This window comes from Gadus chalcogrammus, chromosome 16, assembly GCF_026213295.1.
Source record: "Gadus chalcogrammus isolate NIFS_2021 chromosome 16, NIFS_Gcha_1.0, whole genome shotgun sequence".
NCBI classification, from domain to species: domain Eukaryota; kingdom Metazoa; phylum Chordata; class Actinopteri; order Gadiformes; family Gadidae; genus Gadus; species Gadus chalcogrammus.
In genome coordinates, this window is record NC_079427.1 from 10389648 (window position 1) to 10401804 (window position 12157).

General features: G+C 48.6%; 1 protein-coding gene across 1 annotated transcript in view; it reads left to right on the forward strand.

Annotated features, from left to right (window-relative positions):
- LOC130405387 (rho guanine nucleotide exchange factor 26-like) overlaps positions 1-11981 on the forward strand; it is a 29108-nt gene extending 17127 nt beyond the window's left edge. The window contains exons 12-15 of the mRNA XM_056610449.1: positions 2195-2404; positions 8591-8661; positions 9093-9197; positions 10038-11981. Coding sequence (XP_056466424.1) covers positions 2195-2404; positions 8591-8661; positions 9093-9197; positions 10038-10180 — 529 coding nt within the window. The 3' untranslated portion in view covers positions 10181-11981. The remainder of the gene's footprint in view (positions 1-2194; positions 2405-8590; positions 8662-9092; positions 9198-10037) is intronic.
- Positions 11982-12157: the final 176 nt, after the last annotated feature.

Below are 12157 nucleotides of genomic sequence, written 5' to 3' on the forward strand. Positions count from 1 at the left end.
ATTACAAGAAGACACTTCCTGAGGAAAAAAGCCTCCGTACGGAAAACACCTCCCTATTCTGTCAGCTCAACAGCAGTTGTCCATCACAGCTATAGAGTAGATCATCTATACCTCCAACCGAGACCGTCAGTATCCCCCTTCAGTGTGTCTTCTGAGATACCCTCCAGATACACAGCCCTCCACCCTCCCCACTCCACCGGTTGACCAAGAAACACGTATGGTAGATCCCCAGCCGGTTCCATTCCACTGAGACGTATCAATGGCATTCCAGACATTTCAGCTGCAGGGTGAAAGGCAGAGCGTATCTGAGGAGGGAGAACAGACCCTTCTCCGGCCCACCGTGGCGGAGGGTGTGAGTGATCGGAGGGAGAGATGAGAGGAGACTGTTCCACTGAAGTTCAACTGTCATCATCTTGTTCTATAATCTATAATACATAGATGGATAGATAGATATCTTTGTTCTCCCCTATAAGACCCCAATGCTAAAGTTAATAAATTAATTTAACTGTTCAAAAATTGGGGTTGAATAGTTCTCCTTCTCAAGTAGCCTACTCTGTTGTTAACGCAGAGACCAAAAAATATATTCTCACTTACTCTCCGTAATAGCTTCAACTCGAATCATAGTTAAACTTTTGGTTCTTTCTTTATTCATCATTCCTTGATTTTATTTTCCGAAAAGCTTATATTTTTCTCCAGAAAGCGATATGAGCTCCTGGTTGATCTGAGGCCAGATCGTACGGACGTGGCTTCAGCTTTCAGTTTCTACTCTCCCTCTCCTCCGTCTCCTTTCGCTCTCTGTTCTTCTTTTATCTCTGAATCAACAAGCTTAAGTCTGTCCGTACTCCCTGAGCTGGCTAGCTGTTTGGTGATGTTTATCTCCCTGTGTCTCCTCATGTCCCCCTACTCCTCAAGTGGAGGGGGGGGGGGGGGGGGCTAGATCAGAGATTAGAAGGCTTCGAGATCGAGGAGACTTGAGGAGAACCTCCAACTGCCGTGGAATTCCTTCCCCTGACTGCTGACTGCAGGGCAACTAATCAGCGTTGATTTGCTGCCGCCATTGTTTTGAGGTGCCCTGTGTGTTTGTTTTGCGTTCCATTCCAGATGTCGCTGTGGGGGAGTAGATTACGGGTGCTACCACTCAGTTTTGATAGCCGTAGCCAGTGAAACCGAACGCTTTAGGCTAACTGTTGTCGCTGTTTAGACAGCCTAAGCCTTTGTTTCAGGTGCGGTCTGTCTTGTGTTTTGTTAGCGTGCTACTTTCAGAGGCTAGTGACCAGGGACGTTTAGGTCAGGAGCGCAATGACCTAACTGCTGTTCCTGACTCCCTGTGTTGGACAACGCAGACGGGCTCGAGCTAGGCTCCTGTGAACGAAAGCATGGTTTCTCCTGCAGATACAGTACAGGGATTACAGAGGCTGGGTGGGCGGGGCACTGGGGTTCAAATCAATCCCAGATGTCTCCTCACTATAACGGAGGGGGGCAAAGGGTCATGATGAGGCCCAGCTGCCCCATGGGAAATGTAGGCCAGGGCCCCTTTGGAATCCACTGGTTTCTTCTCTTCTTGTACTTTAATTGGCCTCCCTTTTTTGTCTTCTTTAAAACTTCCTGCACGATGTCCAACACATCGACACAGAGTTCAGTGCCCAGTGCAGTGACTTCAGATTCGCTGTGTGGTGCTCTGCAGACGACGGAGGCTCCGATGAGATCAGATAGCACCTCATTAAGCACCCGGGGAACTCGGGCTGTTATACTTCCACTCATTAAAAACGTGGACAAAAAGTCCAGAGTTCAAAGTTTTTAGAGGCATCCGAAAGGCAAAAGTACTATTAAACCACTTGGTTCATCGACATGCAGTGATACTAGGTGTATTAGTAATTAATTAGTAATTCAACTTAAATTATTTCACGAAGACCTATGGTGTCTTTGCTCCCTTATTCATCATCCATACAGTGGATGCATATGTGAGCAATTGAACTGCAACTCCATGGAAGGCAGTGAATTCCTTGGCGTCGGCCTACAAACATTACCCCGGTAGTGTCAGTGAGCATCAGCCTTGATGCATTCACAGTACCCTACATTACCGCAGTACGTCTCTCCGTGTCTGTATGTTAGCGAGGAGAGCTACAGGGTTTCAGTCTTGATGCATTCACAGTACCCTACATTAACCCAGTACGTCTCTCCCTCTGTCTTTCAGCGAGGAGAGCTACACGGTGATCGACTACGCCCTGAGGGACCAGATCTGGGTGGGCCCCAGCCAGGCGGAGGACCACAACCTGTCCCCTGTGCGGACCACCTCAAGCATGCTGAGCTCCCGGCAGAGCGGCGCCTGCCACCTCTTCCGCCTGCGTTTCCGTAGCAACCACTCGGGCGACAAGGTGCCCATGGTCCTGGGGGTGGAGTCGATGTGAGTGCTTTGGTTGTCACAAGTGGAATGAGTGTCGATTGCTCTCTCTCTCTCTCTCTCTCTCTCTCTCTCTCTCTCTCTCTCTCTCTCTCTCTCTCTCTCTCTCTCTCTCTCTCTCTCTCTCTCTCTCTCTCTCTCTCTCTCTCTCTCTCTTTCGGTCTCTCTCTCTCTCTCTCTCTTTCGGTCTCTCTCTCTCTCTCTCTCTTTCGGTCTCTCTCTCTCTCTCTCTCTCCCTCTCCCTCCCCTGAATCTGCTCCATCTCACCTCCTTCTCGCCAAACCGCAGAACGCCTCCATGAAAGAATCACCTCTATTTATCTTGCCCCCCCCCTCTACCCAGAACGCAGAAAACTTTTATTTTGAAGTTGCATAAAAAAAAAACCCGCCCCACCTGGGCTCGTGTTCCTCCGGCCTTATTGTTCCTGCTCTGCCTCACACACACTCATTAGTGAGTCGCAGGAGTATTGCGTTTCGTCTTTCATCGGAAGGCCCGGGCTCCGAGCCGCTCTCCTTCCCCCCCCTCTAATTGGTAGCCCGGGCTTTTAAAATGTTGGTTATGGAGGAAGCGGAGGCTTATTGCGGCGGCATTCATCACTCTTTGAACATAGAGTGTACATAAAGGCAGACCGAGGTGTCGTCGGACGTGATGGATGTGCCCCGGGGAAGACGGCGAGGTTTTATCTGTGTGGTTGTAGTTCTGTTGGTTTATGGAGACGGGTGGAAGCGTCCTGTGGGTCTGAGTGCACACAGTGGAGGTCGGGTTTAGCTGGCTTCTATCGGCTGTGGTGGAAACACTTTTGCTGGGAAATGCAGATCTCTGAGTCACAATAATGGCAAGGTCCTTGGAATGCTGTAGTTAAGAGCGATGCAGACAGACATACAGACAGACACACAGATACACAGTTACACACACTCTCTCTCTTCCTTCCTTCCTCTCTCTCACACTCACACACACACAAACACACACACACACACACACACGCACCTACAGGGATCATGTTGAACTTCACCCCGGTCTGTTTGTCTTGCGTATTTGTAAATGAAAAGGACTCATGCGGCTGCATTTGCTCGCGCTTAAGAAAACACAGAGGTACGTTCATATAGTGCTCCCTCAGGATTGTTTTCTGGGGAGGATTTAGAGAAAGCTCACAGAGAGAGGAGAGCGAGAGACCGGTTCCTCCTCATTCCTACCCGCCATCTGCCCTGTGCTTGTGACGCACCTCTCTGTAGCCCGCCATTTCTGCTCCTCTACTACTGCTAGAAATCATATTATAAATAATAGTCATGAGTCAGTGTATGTTTTCCATACATATATATAGATAGTTATAGTTATAGCTGTAGTCATATATAGTTGTATAGGATTATAGATAGATGGATATACATATTTCTGTATTTTTCTACTATTTATTTAAATATATATATATAAGTGTTTATGTTTTGCTCTTTGTTTGCATTAAGTTCCTTAGCAACATGTCTTCTATCTTATGTCTGGATGAATATTGAAGGCGTGCTACCCCGCTACTTGTAGCACTACTTGCGGTAATGGGATGATGTAATGCTGCAGGATGTTTTGAAGCTGCACTGATCAACTGGTCGGCTATTTATCAATGTGGGGCTCTGAGTGGGGAACAAGCAATGGGAGATGTGGCTGTTTACTGACTGATCTGGCAGAAAATAGCCCCCTGACACACACACACACACACACACACACACACACACACACACACACACACACACACACACACACACACACACACACACACACACACACACACACACACACACACACACACACACACAGGGGGGGGCTCCCCCTCAAGATGCTGCTGTCATGGAAACTCCCCAGACTCCATAATTTAGGACGCCTTGCTTCGGGCCCCTTGATAAAATTGTGTGTGTGTGTGTGTATAAGGGGGGGGGGGGGGAGTGTGCTCCCACTGTAGACCTGAATGAGCGGACAAGAGGAACCCCCACCCTCAGCAACTCTTCCATTGTGAAAATCGGTGGTTAGAAATCGTTGACGCAGTTGCCTAGCAGCGGCTCATTGTTTAAACGGGCCCCTTCTCCCCCCATTGCCCCCTCCCGACCGTGTACCCTAGTTTCTCCATTATCCCGGACCTGTGTGTCATCCCCCTGGACCACAGTTGGTGGGTCGGCTTGGTGGCTCAGTGTTGCTCACCGCGGCCCTGTGTCCTCTTCCTTTAACCGCGTCCACGTCCAAAGCTAATGTAACACGACGTGTGCAAGGAGACCCCCCATTCTCCTCACTACGCTCTCACCCGTCAGCTGTTCCTCAGCAGAGCCCGACAAAAAGGTGGATTAAAGGAAGATTTACTCGGCCCAAAAGGACTGTAACAGGAAACGTGTATCATGTGTGAAACGCGTGTCAATTTCACAGTTTCGGTCGCAGTTTCGCCATCACTGCGATGCAAATATGCAGACAAACGCTGGAGTCAGATCCTGTCAAAGTGACTTCTTCTCCCTCTTTACTGTTTCCTGCTCCCCCCTCCCTCCTCCCAAACGGATCCCTCCAGGATTAATGCCATCCTATGTTATTTAATTCCCCCCCCGGCAGCTGCTTCGGAGAGAGGACTGTGGGAGGTCTGGGGGCAGGGCGCGCGGGGCGCTAGGGACGGCTAGCTCCGTTTGTTAGCGGTTGGTTAGCGCCAGTGGTGATGTCATGTGTGAGGATGTGGAGACAGAGAGGGCAGCTGGAGTGGAGATGGCACAAGGATCCCTGTGTGGAAGTCAGACACATTCGCAGACAAAACACACAAAAAAATACAACCACTGGCAGCAGAGAGCCAGCGGGAACGGCTGAGGCCCTCATCCTGAGTGTGTGTGTGTGTGTCCTCCTGACACTAACCTGTCTGTACATGATCAGCCAAATGAACAATTTTGACATCTGACAGGAATTGGAGTGAGTGAGTGAGCGAGAGAGTGAGCGAGTGAGTGAGAGAGTGAGAGAGTGAGAGAATGGACTCCCCCCCGCCCCTGATGTCCTGTCCGGCCAGTCAATGAATGGCTCTTCTCTATTCAGAGAACATTGCTGCCACAGACGTTTTGCAGCAAAACAACCTCAGTCAGTCAGTCAGTAACGCGGCCGTAATGGGCAGCAGCAGCGGTTACGTAACATGCCCAGACGAGACGTTTGTGAGACATATCAACTGAAATACACAAACAATAGTATTCATTTCCACAAACAATCTTCCATGGTACTCTTGGTACGCTGTTGTGTTTACTACTGGGCGACGGGAGAACCGTAGTTTGGATGGCTTCGGTCCATTGTTAGCCATTGTTTGAGGTGTTTTCGTTTGTTTTGCTACTATGCTAATCCCGGGGCTTGTGAGAGAGCGAAGACTCCGGTTTCAGTAGTCTCTTCCCAGGCGCTTTATCCCCCACACTGGTCAGAGAATAGGCCCGAGGTTCTTGTGGATCAGAACAACAACCCCGGCCTTCATGTTCGGTTGAAGAGGAAGGCGTAAAACACGTTGTCGACACGACAGCAGCGAAGGGTTTGCGGGAAGCTGCGTCGCCATGGCAACCGGTGGCCTGGAAGCGAGGTCGTGGACGTTTTTGGCAGACGAGGGCAGGGAAGATCAGGAGCGAAGTGTCACTCGGATCCTTGGCCGTGTCTCCGTGGTTTCACACTTCATTTCACCCCTTCTCGCAGAGAACCGGAGCATTGAAGAATCTTTGAGACAGGCACTTGGGTCTGTGTCAAAGGTGCTTGAATGCTCCAGTTCTGTGCCTGCCACCGAGAGACTCAGAGCTAAATAGGCCTCTTTTTACGTTTTAAAAGGTGGGAAGGGGGGCACTATTTGCGTGCCTGAATGTGTACACATGCACTATTCACACACGTCTGCATGTGTACACATGAAAACAGGATGCACACACACACACACACACACACATCTAGGGAGGCTTTTTCACCACGGGAGAGTTTTGGTATGTGCCATCGAAGACATCTCGGTGACACTTGTGCATGCCTGTGTGTGTCTGTGAGTGTGTGAGAGGTTTAGTGTGCGTCCTGATGTCATGGCAAATGGTGTGAAAGAGTGTCACTATAGACTGATACAGTGCCTCAGCTGTTGTCTCCCAGCGTGGGAATGGAGACAGGTACTATCTCCATGGTGCGTATGTGATACGCACAGATATACAATGTTTGGCTGCAGCTGTCAAAAGGGAGACATTTGTTAAAGAGTGTGTGTGTGTGTGTGTGTGTGTGTGTGTGTGTGTGTGTGTGTGTGTGTGTGTGTGTGTGTGTGTGTGTGTGTGTGTGTGTGTGTGTTGTACTTGAGTGTATTACAGATTCATGAGGTTGAGGCTTACGGGTTCAGGTAATGATAAGGTGTTTAAGTGTCTGTGACCCCACTGTTTCAGTTGGAGCTCTATGAAGGAGGGGGTTGTGTAATGACCCACAGCAACTTTTTGATACTTTTTTAGCACCGTTGTTTATGATGAGTGACGTCGGCTGTGAACTACGCCACACACCATGGCGTCATACAGAGAGTTTACCCATAATCAGATGCAGAGATGACCCAAAAATGAACCGCAACTAACGCAGAGCTCCAGAAAACCACACACAACGTTGGGTTGCACTACAAGTGTCTGAGAAGCTTAACCCTCTCTCGGACGCTGCCTATACAGAGCCTGCTCTCCGGGGCTTTAGCTAGATGCCATTTCAACTTGTGCTACCACGTTGTCTGGGGAGCTGGGGAGAGGCTAGACCAATTCAAGCTGCAACTCCTCTCTTAAAGTGGACCAATAAACAATACTAACGGAATCCACTCTCAGTTTGTCAGTGAGTAAAAGGCTTGTATACACGAGATCCCTGATGCTATGCAGCACAGTAGACTCTTTCAGAAAAAAACAAACAAAGTTGGATGTGGTTTTTGATTGTGCAGTTCTTAGACCAATTACATTTCTCCTTGGGCACATCCTGTCCGTGCTGGTTAAGTTGTCCTTTGAACCGACAAACTGCCATCCCCATCAGCCGCACATCAAACAACTCTGTCAAACACAATAGACAAAACAAAGGGATGACACTCTTTTTCGATTTATTAGTATTTTAGGAATACCTCAAAGCACTGCCATATTGATCCATGCATTCTCGGCTTCTCGGTTCAGCGAGTCCAACTGATGTCGTGCAGCCTTATTCAACTCCATAATGATCGCTCACGGTAAGCGGTGGTGGGTCCATTGTGAGCGCCGCTGACTGGGGACTTATGTTTACGGTTGAAGAGCTCAGTTCGGGACCGCGGGCGGAGGAGGAACACAATGACTTAGCGCTGACTCATCAACTCATTTGGCCACTTCAAAGGCCCCGTTAGGAAGTGCGGCACCAATGCCCGTCCCCGGCTGCGTGTGTGTGTGCGTGCGCTCGCTCCCCTGTCCATCTGCCCCGTGTGGGCCTGTGGCGATGAGTCACGACTAGGGGTGATAAGCTCCCCTCACCCCCACCGTTCTCCCCCTCCTCCCCCCTCCTCCTCCATCACTACCGTGATGCAGGTGTAGCGGAAGGAGGCAGAACCAAGTGGAATCCGATCTCCTCACCTCCACCCTTTCCCTCACACACACTCTCACAGACATTTGCATACATACACACACACACACACACACACACATACCATACAAACACACACACACACACACATATACACAAAGGCTAGAGCAGGTCTATTCCGCACAGAGAGACGCTCTTTGTCCCTCCTGTGCGGCTGAGTTCTTTGGGGCTCAGAGCACACCTCTGTTCTCTGCTGGAGAACAAACAAGAGGGGGGGGGGGGGACGACACCAGATACTCCCAGGGCAAATGAACCACCCATTTGTCCTGTTCCCAGTACATCTACGGTCTACCTCTCTCCCTCTGTTTCCTTTCTTCTCTTGCTTTCTTTCTTCTTCTCTTTCTTTCACTCTTCGTGCCGTTTCTCTTTCGTCTCTGAGCCGTTCTTACGTGCATGGCGGCCTGTGTTGTTGTATTTGTGATTTACTGGACCTGCTCTGTGTCTGTTGGAATCTGCTAAGTCTACAGTAGAAAAATGTACTGTAGACTGACCTGAAGTGTAAACAAGTGTCGTTTGTCAGAGTTGTTGTGAGACGCAATAAAGCTTTCCAATGTGTCAAAGCCCTTTACAGCTTCCCAAACAGGTACTGATGAATGTCATGTGTGTGTTTGTGTGTTGTAGGAATGAACGTGCTCGCTGGATAAGCGCTCTGGGCCAGAACAACAACAATAACAAGAACCAGGACAGAAGTAGTGAGTACACCGTTACCCGTCTAAAGATCCTCCTCTAAGCCTGGGGCGCCATCTAGTGGCAATCAAAGACATTACCTTAAAATGTCTTTGAACTTGATGCCTTAACATACATTTTTTCTCAATGTTCTGTGTAAGTTTATATTTTAAATAACCACATTTCAGTTAAAGGGATGTCCACCAGGAATGATACCTGGTGTAATTTTAACCTGGTGTCATGTTGACACAGGAGGTTAACCTCGTGTCGTATTGAGGCTAACCTTGTTTCGCGCTGAGGCTAACCTTGTGACGTGTTGAGGCTAACCTTGTGTCGTATTGAGGCTAACCTTGTTTCGCGCTGAGGCTAACCCTGTGTCGTATTGAGGCTAACCTTGTGATGTGCTGAGGCTAACCTTGTGATGTGCTGAGGCTAACCTTGTGTCGTGTTGCTCCAGACGCCATGCAGGTGGAGGTGAGCCGGACGTACACGGCCAAGCAGCCAGACGAGCTGTCCCTGCAGGTGGCCGACGTGGTGCTGGTGTCCGAGACGGTGGAGGACGGTACGTCCACACGCTCGGTCGCACTCACACCTTGACTTAGCACCTGGATGTCACCTCTGATACGAGTCTCACCTTCCATTATGTTCACAGCACACCTCACCTTGACCCAGTGGAAGCTCAGTCCTCAACTTATTATACTTTGTTTGCTGTGTAGTCATTGTAGGGAAAGTTAACTATAGCCACGTGTATTTTGATACAGGTCATTAAAGGGGCAATATTATGCCACCAGGTGTGAGTCGACCTAGATGTATGATGGATAGATCGGTCCACCCGCCTACCCAGAGGACTGTAGCAGATGGTGCCCATCTATCCATCACACATCTAGGTGGACACGCCTACTTGTGATGTCACTAAAACACAGGGAAAAAAGGCAGTTTCAAACGGCTTGTGATGGTAATCACACTCACACCTGGTGGCATTATATTAGCCCTTCAATGAGCAGCCCAGGATTAGGGGTCTTGCCGAAGGATGACTGCTGACTTTTTCCGTTCGAACCCACTACCCTTCGGCTGGGATTCAAAAGTTGAATAATGATGATGCAATAGAAGAGATTAAGACTGCGGAAAAGCTCGGCAATACAAAGACTACAATAAGGATGATAGACATAAGAGTAATCTGTCTAAAAGGCATCCGCCATGAAAGCACAGACACGGAACCTGTTGCTCCCGGTGGATACATGTTCCCCTTTATGTCCAGCGGACCTCATTGATGTAGAAAGGCCTCAGCAGATCACACAGATCGTGGCTCATCAGAACAAATGAAACACCCAAACCGACGACTCAAACTGAGCTTCAGCGACATTTCAATGGCTTCTCTCATCTCCATCTCTCTCTCTCTCAGGTTGGTACGAGGGCGAGCGACTGCGCGACGGGGAGAGAGGGTGGTTCCTGGCCGAGTGTGCCGAGCCAATCACGTGCCAGGCCACCATTGAGCGCAACATGCAGCGCATGGACCGCCTGCAGGGTCTGGAGACCAACGTCTGAGGAGGCTTAACGCCACAAACACTCTTCTCTCTTTGGGTCGAACCAACACTCCGCTTCCCTGAGGGGGACAGGTGGTCCCTGAATCCCATCACTGACTTGTCCATAAGCAACACCCAAATCTAATAACCCTTTTATTGTTTTACCTTCATAATGGAATAACAAACCAGTGGCTTTACGAGAGACCTCTGCACTAGGGACGCTGGGAGGCCTGTGATTCGCTGATTACAACAAGCCAACACTGGCTTGATCTTGATGTCAACAACAGACTGCTGGTTCACCTCCCTCCGTTTGCTTGCTCTGTGTTTCACGAGCGAGTAACATTCAGACAAACACGGGTTACGGATGCTGACCCAGTCACCCACTGACCCGTGAGTCTGCAGATGGGAGCTTTGGAAAGCCAGATCCACTCTGTTCCTTTATACACTCGCTGGCCTGGGGCAAAGTCCCTCTCTCGTCGCCTTCCCAGGAACGACAACAATGAGGGCTTGATTTAGATAATTGTAAAGGTTAAAACACGTTTTAGAAACAAGTGTGCGCCAGAACAGTTGACTAAGCACCAGAGTCTGCGTCATCAAATTGGGTAGAGTGTTTCCCGCCCTGTAAATCGTTGAAATTATTATTACATTACCATTATCTGGAAATCTATGGCAATGCTGACAGTGAAAGGAATCTAAACCAATTCCCTTAAATAGAGCATTTGTGCAACGCACGACAAATGATGTTCTGCAGGAAAAGCAGCTTTCCTCTGTAGAAACCGAGATGGAAAAGATCCAACAACCACTATGATGTTGTGAAATTAATTAAATGTGATTTGTAAATGGAAATGAACTCATTACCATGTAAAGCACTTTTTTGTAAATACTTACTATAGTTAATACTATATCTTCTGGGCTAGTTGAGAGACTCGTATAATATTCCACATCCACACTAATGAAGAGGGATGATGCGTTTTGGAATCTGTCTACGCCGTACTGTAATGTCACCGTTCTGTTTTAAACGCTAACTACAGGTGTATCCGTTGTATATAACCTTTATTTTGACCCGGCCTGTTTATACTTGCAATGACTCGCAATGCTGAAAGAGTAAATATGTATATAATGTGTTACAAGTAAGATAAAACTATGTAAAACTGTCGTGTCTTTCTCCTATCCAGCATGTGTTCAAATGTGATCATTCAGGGCAAGCCATCTTCTAGAAAGTTTACACAGGGAATTGTCCCCCTGAAGATCACGCCACTAAAGAATATCAAACAGACATTAGGTGCAATGCCCTGCATGGGGTAGGACAGACATCCGCCCATATTTTAATATTAGACCCTCTTTGTAAGCTAACTCAGGGAAACCACACTACAGACACTCACATCTGCAATATTCTCTCCTGTAAGGTATAACCACATCTCCTCCACAGGTGTCGGCTCCTCTCCCTGTTCCCTTGTAAATCACTGTCGATATGTATACCAAAACGTAAAAAAACGCATTAACATGCATGACGATCTATATGAATACAGATGTATATTGTAGAGGCCTGTGATTATGAAATGCTTCAAAGTTCAGAGTTTTAATCTCTACCCTCCTTGGTGAATAAAAGTGAAATCGCATACAGCCTGCGCGTGTCTTTGTCTCGCTGATCTGTTCATCCCAGAGAACAAGTCCTCTGTATCAACCGTTTACCGAGTGTTCTCCGCTGGGAACGATGAACAGGTGGTCAGGACGTCCCCGTCTCCGAGCCGTTCATCCCTCAGGCTGTCTGCTATCTTCTGCCCGTGTCCTCCCCGTCCTCGTCTCGTTCTAATGAGCTCACGTGAAGTCAAGATACTCTGAGCTCTCCTTTATTGCCAAACACATAAAAGTCAACACTGTTGGGAGGGGGGGGGGGGGGGGGGGGGGAGGGACTACAAATAAAAGTTGGAGGCCCTACCTAAATAATGCAGCAGGCTATAGTTTTATTACAACAAAATGGTCCTCGAAGGTTACAATA